The sequence below is a fragment of the Gasterosteus aculeatus genome, chromosome 9, assembly GCF_964276395.1.
Source record: "Gasterosteus aculeatus chromosome 9, fGasAcu3.hap1.1, whole genome shotgun sequence".
NCBI classification, from domain to species: domain Eukaryota; kingdom Metazoa; phylum Chordata; class Actinopteri; order Perciformes; family Gasterosteidae; genus Gasterosteus; species Gasterosteus aculeatus.
The window spans coordinates 20,583,813-20,604,765 of NC_135696.1; the positions used below are offsets into that span (position 1 = coordinate 20,583,813).

The window sequence follows — 20,953 nt, forward strand, 5'->3', positions numbered from 1 at the left end:
CATTTATACTCATAGTTATCCATCCATCACTGTAGGAAATCTGATCTGCCAATATTCTTAAATTAAGCGTTAAATGACTCAAGTGTGCGTAAAACAAAGCACCAGGTCAAGTGTCAACTAGCAAATAATCCTAATTAAGTAGCTTCTTTCACATCAGGAGGTGCAGCTTGGTTACCAGATGGGTGCTGGATGAGTTGCAGTGTGAGTTTGGGAGATATCAACACCTTTTATTTCATCTGATGATGTCTAAAAGCTGCCAAATGAGCACAGAGACAAAATGTCCCCGACAGAAGATCCAGACTGTGAAAGGACACGCAGACACATGCGAGGTGATGCTGAGCCGAGCTTTAATCAGAAAGAGCTGTCAGGCAGGAAGGAGGAGGACTCGGACGCAGAGGGTTCAGCTGATATTGCTTTTTATTAATAACAAGAAAAAACTGAAAATCTCTCTTAACGAGGAAACAAAGGTCGCGATCAAAGTTCAAAAGGCAAAAACTCAAAATCTCTCTTAAACGAGGAAATGTAACAGGGATCAAAAGGACGTGACAAACGTTATCGGACTTGACTTGACTCGTGACGTGAGGGCTGGTGTGCAGGGCAAAACAACAAGACACACTGGCACAGGACAAGGGGCGACGCAGACTATAAGTACCCATGAGGGAGTTGTGGGAACAGGTGGACACAATCAGGAATCAGGGGAGACAATCAGACTGGTGACACATGAGGAAGGGCAAGGGACCTGAAACGAGAGGGAGTTAGTTTCCAAAATAAAACAGGAAGTCAAAAAACAACTGGAGACAGGACAAAAACGCAACTTGACATACAGGTGTGACAAGAGCAGAAGACCAGAGGATTCAACAACACTTCAGGGAGGGAGGGACACGAGTAAACACTGAGCTTCGTTTACATCACATTCACTTTCTATCTGTAGTCTGAACCCACATTAAAACCCCCTGTGTGTCTCACAAAGCATTAAAGTTGTGCGCTTGCACTGGTTACTAGAGGCCTCCATGACGCAGCTGGAGGAACCTTTGTGAGGAGGGAACCTTCATCAGGTGTCATCAGCCACGGCGCTGGACAGCAGTCCCTTATCAACCTGAGTATCTCAGATACTTAAAGATTTGTGTGAGTGTTTGTACCCATCTTTGAGGGGCGGCTTTGGAAATAGCCTTGGGAGCGTGTCGTGGGTCGTCGCTGTAACAGAAGGGCGTGACATCTTTGCCGCTGTCGCATCTCGTGCACGGCACCGAGCCGTCGCACCGGAAGATGTTCTGCAGCTCGACCCTTCTCCCGAGCAGCTGGAGGGCACTTTCGAGTTTGCACTCAGGTGGCGCTTTTCCATTTTTAGGCTTAAACAAGTCGGAAAACACAACAGCGTAGTTTCTCCATTCCTTAATCAAGGTGATTCTTTCCAAAATACTAAAACGACTCGTCTCGGAAGCACATTTCTGATCACACGGGGAAGCAAGAACGTAGAAAAGCAAGAAATCATCTTTGTTGCGATTCTTCATCAAGGTGTTGAAGCTGTTCAGAACGCGGTACTCTGCGTGTTCGGCTCTCCCAACTGTAACTGCCTCAGGGCATTCTCTCTTGACCTCGTCCCACGTCATACGCCTGCCACATGTCCAAGTCTTACATAGATTTAGAACTCCCTTCCATGTTACCCGTGCATCAGGACACTGATCCAGAACATTGTCCCACCTCAAAACCGTGGCAGCGACCATCGTCTCGCTCGCGTAGACGTCACATCCTACGATCGCTTTCCTCACGTCATCGGGGTGGTCGGCGACTCGGCTGACGTCGTACCGTTGCACGCCGTGGTCGTACGGGATCCTCACAGCCAGACTGAACATGGGGTTTCTGCTGTAAAAGGGAAAAAGAGACACCAGACGAGAGGCAGACTTCATCATAACAATTAACAAAGACCATTTGAGCTTTTATCTTGAAAAGTAATTCCTTAGAAATGTTTACTTCATCGCCTACTGACCATTGAGCTTGTTCATCGTTCAATTCCTCCTTGAATCTTTAGATGTAGGACGGTTGATACCTGCCAAATGAAAACAGAACCAAAATGTCACTGACGAGTTTGTAACAGAAGAGAAGATCAGAGCAGCGCGTTTTAATATTTATTCTAATTGTATCAGTATGGATTCATTCCGATTCTGCAAGAAAACGTTCAAAGCAAAAGGATTAGCGGCTCATTTTAGTGATCATTATTATTTCAAACGGAATAAAATTACAAAGGCAGCACCACTATAGTTTGACATATTTGCAGGTTATTTTTCCTTTTTTAAAGAATTCATTTAAATCTGACAATATATTGAGCAAATATCCAATATATAAGATTGAAGTTTCTTATCTGTAAAAATAATTAATCTAGCATCAAAAATGTGAAAGAGAGCAGACGATTATAGAAATGTTCAATAAGATACGTTGAATTAATTTACAAACTGAAATGACACAAAGGCCTTTTTTGTTTTTACTATGAATAATGAAACATTCATCTAAATAACAGCATATTGAAATCAGATAATATAAATCAAATAAACTTTTCAAATGCAAATCATAATGTTTTTGCAATAATGAAACATGAAATCAGACCTGAAGTTAAGAACAACACAAACAAAAAAAAACAGTCTCTCAGTGCCTAATGACCCTCAATGGAATACAGAAAACATGTGATTCAACGAGCCAATCACAGTTGGTCTGTTATTTAACACCAGCTGACTCACCTGTTCCAGAGGTCATTGACGATTTCTGCAATTTGGGCCTCGTCTGGTCTTGGAAAATGAGCCCAAATATTCCCAACAGACAGCAACAGGCCCAGAGACACGGCCCCCCAGCACAGGCCCGCCATCCGTCCGCCAGCAAACATCAGAGGAAATGAGCTTTATTATAGAATACACAATATATATATATATATATATTATTTATCCCGAGTCAGGATTATACTCACCTTCAAAGATCTAGAAACCTAAAATAGAAAAGATACAAAAAACAAATGCATCAGCTCCATTTGTACAACTATTTTTTCCTCGAGATGTCAGAACAATATTATGTCACAAAACACAAACATGTCAATGTTTTATCTAACAATGTTTATTCTAACATTATTTTCTGATCATATTTTGTCAAACCTTTCTTTAAATTGACACAGTTAGTACCACTTGTTATCTCAACCGTTCTGCATTAGTCCGTGTTTGTCTCTTGTGCATTTCGGGTTCTACCGCGTTCTGAGGCGGCCGTATTACCTGCTGCAGGGGAGAAGATGCTCGGTGCAGTCGCAGTCACTGCTCTCAGAAGGACAATCGACTCCTTATAAAGGACGCGATGGAGAAGCGTGACCAGGAGAAAGACGTCCTGCGGTCTCACACAGGGTGGTGGACATTGCACAACGTTGCTGTGCAACAAGAAACAGAGGAGGGAAGTCAACGGTTTCCCAGAAAGAGTCAGAAAGGACTGTGAAGAGTTTTTTTTATACATTAAAGCAACCCACATGTTGAGAAATTCTTTACCATTATTTCTTCTTTTCTCCTTCCTCTTTATTTCAGCAGAAGGTCGGGCGGTGGGAGGGGGGTTGGGGGGCTAAGGGGGTCAGTGCCGGACAGGTGGGATAAAAACATAAACTGTTAAACTGTTGGCTTTGTATCGAATAGAAGAACTCAAAGAGACAACAAACTATTTCTCTACAAAAGCCACGTAATAAAAATCCCATGAGCCGCACAAACAAGGTCAAAGGTCACTCTGTAGCCCGGCCTTCTCCACCTGACAAGTTGACACACACCTGTTTCAGGCCAAATGGAAGTCAGACCCGTCAGCGCTGATTGGTGTAACATTTTACAGCGGGCCATAAAGCGCGGGGGGGGGCGGGGCCTGAGTCGAAGACGCTTCTCATCGACGCGGCGGATCGGTTCAGTGTCGGTTGCCAGGATTTTAGGGAAAACACAGCCGAGCCGACATGGACGCGGGCGGTCCGATCCGGGCCGGCCTCCTTCTCCTCGTCTGCGCGTGTGTCGCCGCGGGGAGTCCGATAGGTGAGTGCAGCCGACTCTAGAAACCCGATGTGATTCATTCGCATCAAACTGCTGTTTGTTTAAGAGTCGCGGCCCAAAGAGGGATTTGTCAGGTGACCTTTGACCGCCGGGTGAGTCCGTCCTCCAGTCAAAGTGGGAAAACGATAGTTAGTGAAATGACGAGGGGGGGGGGATTTACATGATTTGGGCCGTCATGAGGCGCCGCAGGGGGCTTCATAAATCTACCGAGCCCCCCTGTCAGGCGACAACTGCGTCCTAGGTCCTAGGTCCTACCTCCTGCGTCCTTTTACCTTATTTCTGTGATAAATCATGACGTCACACCAGGTTGGTGACGCCTCACTTTAAGTTTTAGTGTTTCAAAGTCCACCATCGGGTGTGAGTAGTAGTTGACAAAGGTATTTCAGATAATAAAGGGAACAAATGAGTTCAGTATTATATACAGAAATAAGAAGTGAAACACATTTTATCATATCATATTATCATATTTATCATATTAACTCGTATTGGTTCTGTTCCTTAAGGTACATCCGAAATCAATTGTGCTACCGGTAGCAATGGAAATGTGGGTCAAGTCAATGAAGGATATTCAGGTGAGTAACATTCATTTGTCATGAATGACAATGATATTGCAAAAAGTCACTTTATCTAGCAGGTAATTTAGAAAAATAAAAAAAAAATGGGATTAGAAATTCTCTCCAAGATGTGTATCTTTTGAATAATAATTACAGGTATTTCCTGTATGTTTTGTGCAGAATCTTCAGGTAGTTGTAGTTACAAAATATGATTTAGATCCGATACCAAGTCATACCTGCTCCCGAACCAGCAATTGAAATCGGAACAGATCTTCTTATCATTAAAAAGTCAGTTGTTGTACCTTGCACGTGGAGCGAGGAAAGTTCCTAATGAGGTTAACATACATTTATGCCAAAGATGTGGAATCACATTTAAATTCGGCAAAGCTTTTAGCGCTCCGTCTCCCATGATGCTGCAGGGGAGGTGGAGGTGGTGCGGGGGATCACGGGTGGGGTGAAGCTGGTGGCCCACGTCTTCCCGGCCCACCTGCAGTTCCTGGAGCTGAGCTTCGCGCCGGGCGACGCCACCGCGACGGTCCGCACCAAGAGGCCGCTGGACGCCGACGAGCTGGCCCCCGTGAGTTGGCGAACGACGTTACTGAAGACGAGACAGACGAATAACTGAAGAGGGTTTCAATGCAGGGGATGAAGAGGAGTTGAATGTTCCATTTAGGCTCCCATGCCTATGTAGGGTCAGGCGTATATATGTAGGCCTACATACCTATATATAAATGTGTCATGCACATGTTACAGCCTCATGTTTCACTCACACTCACCAAACAACACACATCTTGAGGGATCGTCATGGAGACGCTCCAGATAACACGACTCTTGACTCAGGTTAGATAACAGTCGAGCCCAGATGGGTCCAATAGGCGCATGTTGCATCATGCTAGGTAATATTTAGCTTAATGTGAAAGGTGCTTGACTACACGCACACAAACACACAGGCCATTGTGTTTTTCTGCGGTAAAAACACAGATTCCCTCCGTAATAAGACGCATTAAGTTCTTCAGGCTTCCTCAGTCCCAGTTAGTCGAGACGTTCCAACGTCAGAAGCACGACTGCGTCTTTCTGTCTGCGCGAGCTCAACATCGGCGCCTTGGTGTCTTTTCAGACCGACAGCACCTTGTATTACTCCATCATGTGCGACGACGTGACGAAGGTGGGTGTCAGAGTGTCAAAGTCGCCATTCACACCGACACGGGACGACAGCACATTTCAGTTTACATTTTTCACCCTCGCAGTACAACAACACCCGGACGCTGAAAATCAACGACCTCAATGACAACAGCCCGATATTTGGACAGAAGAGCTACAGCGCCTCCGTCTCCGAGGTGAGTCACGCACCTTGACGCGGCGGCCATGCACGGGATGCACGCGATGCAGGTGTAATTCTGTCTCGTCCTTCTTCTTTCAGACTCACAGCGTGGACGCCGTGGTTCTCCAGGTGTCGGCTGTGGACGCAGACAGCACGCCAGCCAACAACCGAGTGGCATATTCCATTGTAATTTAATTTTTCGAAGAGCTGCTCCTAACGTTTGAAAAGAGGAGTTACAGAGCGTTCCCGTGGTGCTGTTTCAAGGACAACCTTTTAAAGTTACGAGATATTCGTAGCGGACAGATAGAAATACATATGTTCATTTTACTGGAGATGATGGCCCAACTTCAATCACTTATTCATTTTAAAATGATAATAATGCACTGTTAAAGGGTTGAACGCAACTTACTTCAAAGAATTAGGAATAAAGTTAATTATTACATTTATATTAGAACTTATTTCTGACACCTTTAAAAGATGAAATCAAAATGGTTCATAAATAATACATTTGAATCAGTTATTTTCAGTTTGTCATATCAATTTAACAGGTAAACAGCGACAACAAATCAAAGTTTATGGGAAAAGATTTTCACTTTTTGTCAGTGAAGTCACTGTTTCCACTGTGGTCCTCGTCGGTAACAACCCTCATTATGCAAATGTTACTTTCTGTCACAAGGAACCGACTTCCGAGGACTTCATGGTAACCAACTCTGGGGCTTTTATTTTGAAAAGAAGCTTGAACTACAATACAGTCCAAAAGTACGACTTCATTGTGACGGCAAAGGTAACTGAACATATTCACACATGCTCTAGTAATTCAGAGGCGTGAATCGCTGACGGATGTGCGTCTTCACTGCAGGATAACGGCGGCCTGAACGACTCAGCCTCCGTGCTCATCACCGTGGAGGACTTTGATAACCTGAATCCGTATTTCAGCCACAACGTGTACCAGGCCTTTATTCCAGAGAATCAGGTTAGTCTCTGAGGATCAACACTATCGACCCCTAAAGCATATTCCGTTTTGTGGTATATTGTCCTATTTATGGAACCGTAATTTACCAAATCAACATCATGATCTATTGAAGAATATCTGAAAGTAGACATTGAGACCATGACTCGTGTTCACAATGTTTATTGAGGGAATTAATCACGGTTGAAGTAGACTTCTCGTAGACTTCTATGGGACCAGAGGAGTCGCCCCTGGTGGTCACCAGAGGGAATGCAGCCTTGAGACGCTTCCACGTCGGCTTCACTCTGCGGAACGCGAGGTTCCATAAAATGTTAATAAGTAACCCTGTTATCTTAGTCATCCTGCATTCACCTCCTGTGTGTTTGCTGTGCGTTGTCATAGTTCCTTTATTGGATAAAATCCAAAGAGGATGAGACTCGGAGGGCGTCGTGAAACACCTTTTTTCATTCAGTTAAATCTTCATAACCGTTGTGTAACTCCTCGTGTGTTATATATTTGAGGTCGGTCCTTTCCGGATCCTCGAGCCAGAGGCCATAAAAGCTCAGGACGGAGACTTGGGGATCAACATGACTTTGACTTACAGCATCAGCTCAGGTAAATGACTAAAGGAATAAAGGCTTTGACCTCGGCTCGGCCCCTTCGGGAAGAACCAACGTTTAACGACGTCTTTGTTTGTCCAGTGTCTCCAGACAAGTATTGGACAAACTTCCAGGTGGACTCCAGCAGTGGGGTGGTGTCCGTGCTGACGGCTCTGGACCGAGAGGAGATGGACAGCAGCGTGATCTCCGTCAGCATCAAGGTACCGACGCTTGGGTTCCCCTTGGACAAGAGGACATCAGAGACATCTATTGTGGCGTCATTTGACACATCAAAGACAAGCAGTGGGACGAACACGTGAAAGGGCTTCATCTTTGTTTTTATGTCTGAGGTGAAGATGCGTCTTCGCCGACCTCTTCAGCCTAGATTGCCTGTTTCCATCAAAACCACAAAGAAGTAAAAACTCTACATGAAAGGAACATCTGTAACGTTCTGTCTCTGCAGGCGGCCCAGACGGACGACGCTCGCAAGACGGCCGGCGCCGCGGTGTCCGTCTCGGTGGAGGACGTGAACGACAACCCTCCAGAGTTCGACCAGCCCGGCTACTCCGTATCACTCCTGGAAAACTCCCCCGCCGGTGGCGTCGTGTTCAAAGCCGCGGTCGGCGACCCGGACCAGGTGCTGCGCTTTTAACTCAGACCCAGAAGTGTTTGCTGCTCCTGGAAGACTTCAGGCCGGGAAAGATGATGCAACACTTTGCTGAAAATGTTTGCAGGAAGCACTAGAATGGTCGCAGTTTGATGCAGTGGAGTTTGTTCCTCAACTGCTTCATCTTCATAATAATAATATAATAAATAATAATAATAAATGTCCCGAAGACCAATAAATCGTGCCACATTAATTAACACTAATTCACAATTTCATAGATCTGTCCTTTAAAAACATGTAATTTATTTGATGGTGCTCTCTTATTGTGAAAAACTAAAACTTCTTTCTCCACAGGGAGGGTTTGTGGGGACTCTACGGATCATTCCAGAATCTTCTCCCTTCTCTGTCGGTTCTGACGGGACCGTCCGAGTGAAGAACCCCTCGGCGCTGGACAGAGAGACCACCGAAAGCTTTAGATTTCAGGTGAACTCCATTTTCAAATTAAACCCGAGCGACCAAAAATAGTTGATAGCTTCATTTAGAAATGTTTGTCAGGAAACCAGAAATGTAACGTTTGTTGTGGACTATTTTTTAAAGGCAGATTGAATGAATATTACCTGTCGTTCCAGTGAGAATTTGATTGCGGTACTAAGTGTGTCAAGCTAGGACTGTCTTAGCACTGCATCGGGACCTAAACCTCGCAATCTCTTCTGCGATGCCGTTCATCTGTTACTTTACAGATTGAAGCAAGGGAGACAGACCTTCCCAACGCTGTAGTCATGGTTGAAGTCAACGTAACTCTTCTGGATGAGAATGACAACAGTCCTTCATTCAGCAGTAAGACGTACGAGGGGAAAGTGTTTGCCAATCAAACAGTTGGAATGCACCTGGTCCAGGTGAGTGATTAAAAACTGTCTGTTCAGCGACAATAAGCTCGTCCGGGAATCGGATTGCAATTAAAGTGATGGAACCATCCATGTTGTCACCTGATTTTTATGAGGTCCCACATTTTACCATTGAAATGCTCTTAAGTTATTATGTCCATCCCTTGAATTGCAGAAGCTTGATATTTCAAATCCCAAAAGACGATACCTAATAGTCTCGATTATTCCCCATTGGACAAAAACACATTTCTTCTTCCTTTGCCTCTGATTGGCAAGTATTCTTTGCCTTCTTTGTTGGAGTGGGTGAAGTTAAGGAGAGAGGGTTGATATTGTTAGAATATCAGGGCGAACCTCACCCAATCAGGGGCAGTGGGTTGGCGATGCCTTCGCCATAGTAGAGAAAGACCTTTTGTGACCATCAGCATGTTGTTCTGTAGTGTGCGTGCCAGGAAGCAGGTCTTCGTTGCATCATTGTGTTTGTGTGTGTGTGTGGTGTGTGTGTGTGCGTGCGAGGAAGCAGGTCTTCGTTGCATCATTGTGTTTGTGTGTGTGTGTGGTGTGTGTGGTGTGTTTCACTTCCCTGTTTTGGAGAGGAAGCAGTCGGTCCTCCTTCACACATGCAATCTCCATCCCACACACACCGTCAGTCTGAAGTGCCGAATTGTTGACCCCCTCTGTCGTCCACGTGGCTGACGTACCTGGTTTGAACGGTAGGGGCAGTCTTTGTACCAATGTCCTGTTTTGCCACAGAGGAAGCATTCATCGGGTTGCACTTCTCGTGGGGCCCCTCCTTGAAAACGCCCTCTTCTCCCATGATTTATTCCATACGCTCGTCCTCTCTGTTGGTCCCCTCCCATAAGATTTTCCGGATGGGTGGGGGTCTCGTCCTCCTTCTGCACCCAGTGTCAACTGTTTTACAGCTTGGAGCATCGCAAGCTGGGCTTTCTCCCCAGTCTGCTTGCTGCGTTTGTCTTGACACATTTGGTTTTCCACATGCATTTTATAGTTGTGTCGTGCATGTTTTACCACTTCTGTGAGCCTTGCATCTTCCAGACCCACGACAGAGCGTTCAGTGGCAGTTTTGACGACTGGCAGAAGCTCGTTCATGAAGGCGTTCTTGAGATGAGTTTCCCACACAGTCATGTTGGTTATGTCTGTGGGCTCCTCGAGGCCGCTGTGAATCTGAAAGGCAGCCACAAGACGCTGATAGTAAGACGTTACATCTTCAGTCCTACCTTGTTTCGTGCTGTTGATGAGGGCCATGTTGACTGGGAAGGCCGCAACCACAGCAGCACAGATGGCTGTTGTGTCTTTTCCAAAAGCCACGCCATTTTTTATGGTGGGCAGATGGGAGGCAGGTAGTCCATCCTGTGGCCCTGGAACTTGAAATGGGGGCTTGAATATAAGACCCATCCAGTTTACTGTCCATGGTGGTGTTAAGACTAAGAAAATCCACAATTCTCCGGCTGTGCCCCTCCAGGGGGATGGGTCGTGGATTGACCACGCAGAGTCCGGGGTGGACTGAGCTGTGGGGTCAGGTCTGAATGGGTTGAGGGGTGAGCATGATTTGACGTCTGCACCTCCCTGGTCTCCCAGCCGGGTTTGACTGCGTGTTACAGGTCTGCCAACCGTAGGATCGGGGTTGTACGGTGGTGATGATTGTTGGACTGGAGGTGGTGCAGGAATTTGACAACACGTGTTCAGGAGAGGACCGCCTGCCCCTGTCAGGGATGGATACAGTGGAGAAGACACACATGGATTATTCTGTGTTTCAATGTCAGGTTTTTCAGTTTTTAAACACGTCATTTTCTTCATCATTCGTTTTCTCTCCCTGCATTCACATTCCATTTCCCATTGTGCCAGATATGTCTGGTTTTTATCTATTATTTCCAAGTCTTCAACTTAGATCGATAGATAGATTTTTTTTTTTTACCTTTCTTCCAAATCCCCTCTTAACATTTTAAGTTTAGCGGCACTCAACGAGCCGTTTTCTGGAAACCCAAACTCTTTTGTCCAGTATGGGAGACACTCTGTACATGTTTTCCCGTATTTCTGCTGCATCATTGCCACAATCGGACCCGACGGTTCCGTGTGTTTTGCGGACTGGCCACCCATCTTTTACTGGTGGACCCTACCGGTTTACTTATTACAATACAGTCGTCACCGTAAGGCTTAGTTTCTTTACTCAAGGAAAAACTTTGCAAAAAGCCCACTCAAAACTCCTCTGGTTTCCGCCGGTCCTTTCTCTCTTGTCTAAGGAGGTATGAGGCAGGATCATCAGCTGGTGATCCTGGAAAAGGCCTTTTTCTCCGGACGGTCCCCTGGAGCCTGACGGACGGTCAGTGAATCCTGTTCGTGACGCCAAATTGTTATGGAATATTTCAATAAAAGCTCGGTAGAAGAGAATGATTTGTCTGATAAAACAGAGTCTTGATGAAGGATCAAAGTTGCAAAAAGTCCATTCATTGCTTGCAAGCAGGAGGTCAAATACACAGGCACGTATCACGGTGCTCTGTGGAAATGACGTCTCCGAGCACTAAAGACGCTGAGTTTTTATACACATGTGAAGAACATTCTCCGTGCCAGCTACGAGAAGCTGCAAAGCAGGTTGAGATAAGAACCCAGGTGAAGCTGAGGGTAGCACACACACACACACAAGATCCTTCTCAGTGGCCGGTGACAATCATAATTAATTGACATGAAAGTAAAACTTGGATCCAGAACTTTCGTACCGAATAAGATATGAACCAAGGCCACGAACAGAAGTCCTTTGTTTTGAAGCTTCAATGAGATCGAGTCGACCGTCCTCCCTTCTCAGGGCACAGCTGCAAACTAACATTTTGTATCATGCTGCTCTTTGCACATCAGGGTCAAATACAGGACACTTGAGACACGGCTTTAGCACAAAACAAGTTTATAACATATTTTTACCATTACATTGGTATGGCACTTGGATTTAACCACCGTAATGTACATTTGAACGTGATCATCTGTGGAGATACTCTGGTGTTCCTCAAGGTTCTATTTCGGGCTTTCTTCTCTTTCCTGTTTGGAATAGGTGGAGATACATCTGCCCTCTACTCCTATGCTGATGACACACTTCTCTTACTGACCCTGACTTACACTTTGTTATTTCTCTCGTCACCGTTTTCCTGTTTTCTTGTCATTTTCATTTGATTTACGAAGGTGGTGTTTGTGTAATTTAACTCAAAGGTTAAGGCAGAAGATCGAGATGCTGGCGCGAATGGGCAGATAAAATACTCTATGGACTTTGGCAACGAGAAAGGCTTCTTCTCAATCGATGAAGACAGTGGGGACGTCTCACTGGCTCGAACCATTCCCCTGCTGGAGAACCAGATATTGAAGTTCCCTCTCTACATAACGGCCAGAGACGGTAGATCTCCTAATCGCATAACTCACTGAACACTCGATTATGATGATTCCATTTTAGTAAAAAGCCAATCAGAAGTAATTCACAACTCCATCTATTTATTTTTCGTTAGATTCTGTATCTGATCCGAGGGTCATGGTGGATATGTTTAACTGCTCTTTGTGGGCAATTAAAACTTTACAGAATGATAAAACATGTGCAATCTTGTCCATTGATATACAATTCATGAACTAAGCAAACCATAATATTATGAATATATACATATATGGGTGTGTGTGTATGTATATATATATATATATATATATATATATATATATATATAAATATATATGTATACTGTATATTGATATACAATATTCTTTCTCCTAGGGGGCGCTATATCCCGCTCCTCCTCAGCACAGGTGAACATTCGGGCCCCTGGCGACTGCAAGCCTCAGTTCCTACACAAAGTGTACCGTGGCACTGTAGAAGAAGAGCGGGACCCGGGAGTTTTGATTCTGCGGGTGAGTTGAGTAAGAGTCGATTTGTATCCGGAGTTCAGAGCGGGATGATTAACTTCGGATTATCCACAAATTCATAGTGGGAAAACTACTGTTTACATCCGGCTCTTTTGTCTTCAGGTCGACTTCCTCGCCGTAGCTCCAGAGATTCCCGTGACTCTCCGAGTTGAAACCGAAGCCGACAAGTTCGTCATCTCCGAGAGCGGCGAGTTCTCCACCAGAGTGAAGCTGGACTACGACGAGGCCCCACACAACTACTCCGTGGGCATCTCCATCTCCGACGGGGTCAACAGCAACACCGCGGTGGTGGAGGTTCAAGTCACCGACGTCAATGACAACAGTCCCGTCTTTGCCTCCGGCTCCGTCACCATGGCCGTCGCAGAGGACGCAGAGGTGGGGTCCAACGTGACAGCTGTGCCCGCCACGGACAAAGACAGCGGCTTCAACCAGGAGATCCGATACTCCCTGAGAGGAGGGGAGGGCAGGTTCTCCGTGGACCCCCTGTCCGGGATGGTGAGTGTGGCCGGTGCACTTGACAGGGAGACCAAGGCCGAGTACGACCTGCTGCTGGTGGCCGAAGATCAGGGGCGTCCATCCCGGTCGGCCACGGCCTCCCTGCTGGTCCAAGTGTCCGATGTCAACGACAACGTCCCCGAGTTCTCAGAGGCCGAGTATCGGGCCGACGTCTTTGAGACGGAGACGGTCGGTGCGAGCTTGCTCACCCTGTCGGCGGCAGACCCCGACGAAGAAGCAAACGGGAGAGTGACTTTCAGCATTTTTCAGCAAAGTCCGTCCTCGGGGCCTCCCGTTTTTGAGCTGGACTCGTCCAGCGGGGTTCTGCGGTTGGCCCGGCCTCTGGACTACAGCGAGGTCAAGGTGTACCGCCTCCAGGTCCAGGCCTCGGATGGAGGGGCTCCCTCTCTGGTCGGGAACAGCTCTGTGGTGGTGACGGTGAAGGACGTGAACAACAACCCGCCGGAGTTCAGCAAGGAGATCTACAACGTGGCCGTTCCTGAGAACCTGGCCAGCGGCGCGCTCGTCCTCACCCTGGAGGTCACAGACCGGGACGAGGTGAGTCACATCTTCTAAGCAATGATGTGCCACTTGATGTCCCGTTGTTATGTAGCCATCATAGCCACTCAACTCACCTCCGGTCTCCATCTCCAGGGAGGATTCTCCAACGGCTACTTCCTCTATGCCAACGACACTTTTGACATAAACAAACACGGTGTGGTCTCACTGAGGAACGACGTCACCTTGGACAGAGAGACCAAGGACAGCTACATGATACAGGTACAAACATCTTCCATCTGAATACGTATCATATACATTACGCATGTCACGAAGGTCCTCCCATTACTTTGTCTTTTGCATTTTGAGTTCACACTGTGTGTGCGCGTGTTCAGGTGGTGGCGGTGGATCAGGTCGCCGCCGGCCTGAGCGCCACGGCCCGGCTCAACGTCTCGGTCCTGGACTACAACGACAACGCGCCGCAGTTCCCGAGCCTCCCCGACCCCTTCCTCATCGCCGAGGGCGAGTACTCGGAGGTCGCCCCGGGGGACGTTCACACCATCGAGGCCACGGACGCCGACCTCGGCCCCAACGGAGAGGTCGCCCTCTCGCTCCTCCGCCCTCACCCGCTCTTCAGGTTCAGAGGGGTGAGGCTGGGACCGGGGGGGCGGGCTGTGGGAGGGTGAAACATGGGACGGTCGTGTTGTTTTGGGTTGAGTTGTGTTGCGTCGCGTTGCGTTGCAGGACGGGACGCTGCAGGCTGTCGGCTCTCTGGATCGAGAGCGGCAGGAGACGTACGAGCTGTTGGTGAAGGCCTCAGACGACGGCCGCCCGCAGAGAGAGGTGAGACTTATGATGGAACCGTCATGTTGAAGTATTATTATTGTGTACGTGATCTGCAACAAGGAAATCACACTCACACACCGAATCGTTTCAATTATGAAAAATGAAGTCGATGATAAAATAAGACTTGATGAGATCAAAAGTGATTCCCGCGCACCAGAACATCACCTCCATCAGAGTGAGCCTCCTGGACGTCAACGACAACGTACCCCAGTTCAGCTCCAGCAGCTACGTCAGCACCGTCCTGCTGAAGGAGGCGGAGGAGGGGAAGCTGCTGCTGACGCTGTCCGCCTCCGACCGGGACGCCGGGAACAACTCACTCATCGCCTACAGGTGAGCAGTTCGCTGGGACTGGAGTCTACATGAAGTACACAAAGTATACTGTATGTTATCAGTATATTTACTCCCTGTCACAAAGCAAGTCCAACAACTCATCACTTACTTCTCCTGGTTCTCGTCCTCTCCGGAGGACTTTGTACCCAAATTAAAAATCATTAAGTTTCCGTCTCCTGCTCCTTGCGGCTGCAGTTTCTCGGAAGGAAGTTGTCCGTATTTGGCCTTAAACAGCGAGACCGGGGCCGTGACCTTAACCTCTGACCTTGCTGATGTCACAAATGACACCACGCTGGTGCTGACGGCCATGGCTAAAGACCACGGTCGGCCCCCTCTGAACTCCACAGGTATCATCCAGCACCCCCCCCCCCCCCCCCCTCGAGTACAATGACTCTTCAGTTCTTTGAACAAATATAAAAAACCCTACGTGGACAAAGTCGACCGTCCATCACCTCCGCGTACCGCCTGCGATTGTCTTTCAGCCCGCGTGGTGGTGAACCTGAGGGTGGTCAGCCTGACGGAGGGCGTGGCCTTCCTGAGCTCCTCCTACAACTTCAGTCTACCCGAGAACCAGGCGGCGGGGGCGCTCGTGGGGGAGGTGTCGGCCTGGTCGGGGAGCGGGCTGGGCGTGGCCTACGCGCTGAAGACGCACGCCGACCGGTTCTCCGTCGGCCCCAGCGGCGCCTTGGTGACCAGAACGGGGCTGGACAGGGAGGAGCAGGAGTGGTACATCCTGGATGTGGAGGCCGTGGACACCAGGACCCCCCCCACGTCAGCCATTGCGATGGTACGGTCGGCTTTATATACGATAGACATGCTGAGGGGATGAATATTTAAATAGTTAAACAGAAAATACCCAGAATTCCCTAAAAGAACTACTCTTTTTTTGTTTTGTTTTTTGAGTTACGGTTGAACTGTGAGACGATTCGTTTCAAAATGTTTTGAATGAGAACTTCGGGCTCCGCAGCGGTTTGACCTGCTTCTTCTCTCCCCCAGGTCAGAGTTCAGGTGCAGGACGTGAACGAGTCTCCTCGGTTCCCCTCCGAGGTGCACAGAGCCTCCGTGTTCAGCATCGCCCCGTACAAAACCCCCGTGGTCCGTGTCGAGGTAACACCCCCCCCCACCCCTCCCCCCGCCCTCAGAATCAACCCCCTTTAAGAGACATTGGTGGAGTCCATGTGGACATGAACTGTGAATAAAGGCAAAAACTGTGTTTTCAAGTGCACAATATGTCATAACGGGCTTCAATATGTATTCCACAAAAAGTGAACGTATTAAATGTCATGAAAGTTTGTAGTATAGAATGACATTAAAAATAGTCCCAATGTAGCGTGTCTTAAAATCATACTTCTTGTCGTACAAAAGGTAATACTTAATTACAATACTGCACAAAGTATATGTATACATAGAACAGTATATAAGTTACAGAATACGTAATGAAAGAAATATATAGCATGTCTTTAAAGTCGTACTAGAGTATGAATGCAGTTTGTTTAAAACAGTCTCAAAGACAGTTAAGCATGAAGCATGTTGGGATAAAAAAGATGATAGTAAAGAGTAAACCCCCCTCCGTCACCCCCCCTCCCTCCATCACCCCCCAGGCTTCAGACCCCGACCAGGGGGAGGCCGCTCAGCTGGTCTACGGTCTCACTGAGGACAGTCCTCACTTCGACGTGGACCCGTCCTCCGGCCTGCTGTTCGTGGTGTCCGCCGCGGGACTCGCGGGACAGACGGCCGCGGTGGAGGTGGAGGCGCGAGACCCCCGCGGACTCTTCGCTACGACCAGGGTGGAGGTGGGTGGAGGAGAAACAAACAGTTATTTATTTATTTATTTTCGCTCACAATACAGATTAATAAGCTATGCCCCCCCCTCCCACAGGTGGAGGTTCAGGGCAGCGCGAGCAGCGGTGACGTGGTCGTCCTCTCCATCAACCAGCCGGCCAACGCCGTGGAGAAGAAGCTCCGCGAGGTGGAGAGGTGAGACCACTTTAACGCGCGACGCCCTGCCGCTGTTTATGGGATGCGTGGCTTCCCGGGCGGTTCTGATCGCCCCCCCCTCCTCCCCCCCTCTGCACCAGCTCTCTGGGTTCGGCCCTGGGCTGGACGGTGAGCATCCTCGAGGTGTCGAGCGCCACCCGCGGCTCCTCCGAGTCCCGGGCGCCGCGCGTCGTCGTGGAGGCGCGGGTCGGCTTCTTGAGCTTCGACGGAGGAGCGGTGGTTCCCTCGGAGGAGGTCACGGAGTAAGACGTTAATACATTATTAATTATTAATGCAACATTACGACAACCTGAACTCACATTAGTATTTTGGTACTTTTACTAAAGTATCTGAACTCTTCTTCCGCTGCTCAGGTCGTATTTAATGTGTCATAGTCGTTGAATCACTGAACACAATGTTTCCTTCAGGAAGCTGCGGAGCCAATCAGCCGCCGTGAGGGCGGAGCTTGTCAAAGTGTTCGGGGAGGGGCTCCAATTCCAGGTGGAGGTGGAGGTGAAGTCTCCAAGTCCCGCCTCCAGCCAGGCCGTGGTCATCGCTCTGTCCGTCATGCTGGCCCTGAGCATGCTGGGAATGATCGTGGCCGTCGCATTGATCGTCAGGTGAGCTTCTTCTTCATAGCAGGTCTACTTGTTTTAGGTAATGGACTCCCAAACATCTCAGCTGCCCTCAATACATTACCTCGGAAATCTGAAACTCTGTAAAGTTGTATTTTTAGGAATTCCTCCTCTTATGTTTTTAAAAAAAAAATTCTATTATAACTTATATTATAACTGCCGTGATAAAATAATTCAACTCTTGTGCATGTCCTCCCCCTCAGGTTCAAGTGGACGCAGAAGCTTCCGGAGAGCGATAAAGAGAGTTTTGACATCGACCGACGTGATGAATTCTACACGTAAGTCCTCGAGGTCACGCTGGTCGCGTGTGTTTCGCGGTTTTAATGGAAACCCGTCTGTTTTGTTGCAGGAACGGGTCCAAGGACCTTCTGAAAACCTCCCAACAGGTAAAGAAACGAAAATAATGGCGAGGAATCTCAAAGTGTCTCCGGGAATTCCTCAGAATGTGACCACATTCGACTATTTGTGATTCAGGGACAGAAGTCAGACGAGAAGAGAGACAAGGACCAGCAGCAGAGGACGGACAGAGAGACGGAGGACGGAGACAGCCGCACTTCTTCTCTTTGATCCAAACAGCTTTAGGTCTCATTGTTTGATTAATTACAGTAAGTTCATACATTTAAGGCAAGATTTGTTCATTTGCAAATATTTAGATTCTTCAAGAATTCCATAAATGTTTAATCATTTATAAATTATAATCAGTGTAAAGCATCCCCTGCTTTACGGTCTATTTGCTATAAACACATGTTTACTGAGGGAATACATCAAGAGAGAAGTAGAGTCACTTTCTCATAGACTTCTATGGGGCCAGAGGAGTCGCCCCCTGCTGGTCACTACACAGAATGCAGCGTTAAAGAAACTACACGTGGCTTCACTTTTCAGAGTGATGTAAACTACATGAAATCTTCAGCCTCCGTAGAACCAAACAGAGCTAAACTGAGCATCTAATAATTGTATAATAATCCTCTGTAATTTCTCCTTGTGTTCAGACGGAATAAAACAAATGCCATTTTATTATAGAAAACTGAACCTCAATTAAATTGGTTTGATTCATTGGTAAATCGTCAGAAATCTAAATTCAATTGTTACTTCGTATTGGCAGGTTTTTTCTTTTTTTTGATGCACCTGTTTTGAAAATAATACGTGAGCAGATCGATCCACATCTGACTCGATAAGTCAATATTCTATTTGCAACATATGTTAAAAAAAGTAAATATTTTCTGCGTTTTACATTTGTAAATGTAAGTACTTTTATTCTTTATGAAGGTTTGTTTGTAATGTGGAGCAACCTGATGTGTTGATGGATTAGAAACAAATTAAAATAAAACTGTATTAAGTAAGTTCTTCTAGTTATTTGTTTCTATAGGAATTACTACCTGGTACTTTGATTCGACTTTTGTTTTCTCCGAGTCGTTCGTCCACCCGAACAAAGCAGGTCAAATATAAAGCACCGCTTTTATAAATTGGCCGCCGCGGCTGTCGGCCCAGAAGCTGATGCTGGGAAGGCGGCGTCCTCTGAAAGGGGCGTGGCCGAGCTTTTGAATGTAAGGAAGACGAATGAAGACCTGCAGAGGGGACATATTTATCCATATGTAACAGGAGACGGTCACACTGGAGCCTCTCAGTGAAGGTGGGAATTGTGGGGGTCCGCTAGCAGAACTAGACTCGGCTGATGATGTGATGATGTAACTTCAACTCAGGGACAAATACAATGATAGTCTACTTATTTGGAATTTAAAATTTTAATTTTGTTCAAGAATGGGAGTCCAAATCAAAATATATTAACTTTACAGAATCTTGACTTTTCGTCAATGTCTTTAATTTAACACAATTCTACAATCTTACCCCGGCGAAGGACTGCCTCCGGATCAAATTCTGCATTTACACACTCACATAACACACAATCCAGTCACGTTAGTTATCCACAAACCCTTCCACACATGTATGTACATGTACACGTGTATACGAGCAAGTCCTCCATCTCACATACTGTCAAGACTCAGGACGCTACAACTCGGAGAGTGTAATCAGTCCCCCGACGGGGTTTATTGTCCAACGCATGCAGGAGGACGGTCGTCCGGTGGGCCGTGGGGGTAACCGACGAATCCGGGTTTTCCGCGTGGTGCGGGCCGAGCGCCAGGCGCTGGTCTCTGAAGACAAACCAAGAGGGGTTAGAACACGTCTGTCTCACAGGCCCTCCTGGTTTGGTGTCAGCCTGCCGCTTAACTGGGGTTGGGTTAAGCGGCACCAACTGCCGGCGCTCAAGCCGTGAATGTGGTGCGGCCGGTTTCCATGGCGCCTGAATTAAAACGTTCCTCTTTGATTGTGCCTATAGTTAGGGCTGGCTCAGCTCAGCCCGGACCAGCCCTTAGTTAAGCTGCTGTAGGCTTAGACTGCCGGGGGAATACTTAGGACACACCGAGCTCCTCGCTCACGCTCTCGTTCTACCATAGTTCACGTTTTATTAACGCACATCACTAATTCAGCTTCTTTCCGGGAGTTTTTTGTGCTTTCTCCCCTAGCAGGTCTCCGTAGATCGTAGTTCCTTCTGGACGCTGGTCCTGGCACCTGCCGTTTAATTGGTGCGGTTTCGGGACAGAGGATATCGTATGTGTCCAGACTGTAAAGCCCTCTGAGGCAAATTTGTAATTTGCAATTTTGGGCTATACAAAATAAAATGAATTGAATTAAATTGAACTGAACCACTGGATTATTCCCAACAGACCAGCACGCCAACTTGAATTTACTCACGCTCAACACGTGCCTCTGTACAGTAATTAAATGACTTACAAGATATACAATGTGATTAACAAATATTGCAGTTAGTTAGTGTGTTAGTGGAGGTAGAGTCTGAAGATGTGAAGGCTCTCTGTGGTCCTGGTGTCTTCAGAGACCTCCTTCCACCATTTAGGAGCAGGACAGCAAAGAGTCGAGATCTAGTCGAGTGTTTTGCTCTCAGTGAGGAGGAACGAGCAGTTTATCACATGCAGAGCGGAGTGAGCGGGTCGGGATGTCCTGGATGTAAGCTGGACCCCTTTGATTCAATCCATCAATAACTAATCTAACCACACACAACTACAATTCTCACTATTCACTATTTAGGATCACACATATTATAATTCCTACTACTGCTTACATTCCTGGCAGAATAATTACAGAAAATGAATCAACATTTATGAACTCTTCTTTTAGCCGGAGGACGACGATAACATCAAAGCAGCTTCTTGTTCTGCAGCTCATGCACACTAATGACGGAAAGAGGAAGGAAGCTCTGCTGGGTGTTGAACAGCAGCTTGT

The 20,953-nt window shown here is 47.2% G+C and overlaps 1 protein-coding gene and 1 long non-coding RNA gene across 2 annotated transcripts; one reads left to right on the forward strand and one right to left on the reverse strand.

The window, feature by feature from the left end:
* Positions 1-330: 330 nt before the first annotated feature.
* LOC120825641 (uncharacterized) lies at positions 331-3,381 on the reverse strand. Its single transcript, XR_013450526.1, has 4 exons — positions 3,252-3,381; positions 2,733-2,974; positions 1,988-2,047; positions 331-1,863 (listed from the first exon to the last, which is right to left on the reverse strand). It is a non-coding gene; the product is annotated as an uncharacterized LOC120825641 (long non-coding RNA).
* A 488-nt stretch (positions 3,382-3,869) lies between these two features.
* Positions 3,870-18,996, forward strand: LOC120813194 (protocadherin Fat 4). Its single transcript, XM_078079723.1, has 30 exons — positions 3,870-4,034; positions 4,556-4,624; positions 5,026-5,183; positions 5,724-5,771; positions 5,854-5,943; positions 6,027-6,113; positions 6,604-6,711; positions 6,787-6,900; positions 7,398-7,491; positions 7,578-7,696; positions 7,939-8,112; positions 8,437-8,565; positions 8,823-8,978; positions 12,180-12,360; positions 12,727-12,860; positions 12,978-13,928; positions 14,025-14,150; positions 14,264-14,515; positions 14,613-14,711; positions 14,872-15,044; positions 15,240-15,391; positions 15,527-15,831; positions 16,041-16,151; positions 16,646-16,837; positions 16,924-17,021; positions 17,123-17,284; positions 17,450-17,641; positions 17,860-17,934; positions 18,006-18,042; positions 18,131-18,996. The coding sequence occupies exons 1-30, from the start codon at positions 3,959-3,961 to the stop codon at positions 18,221-18,223; spliced, it is 4,755 nt and encodes a 1,584-aa protein (XP_077935849.1). The 5' UTR covers positions 3,870-3,958; the 3' UTR covers positions 18,224-18,996.
* Positions 18,997-20,953: the final 1,957 nt, after the last annotated feature.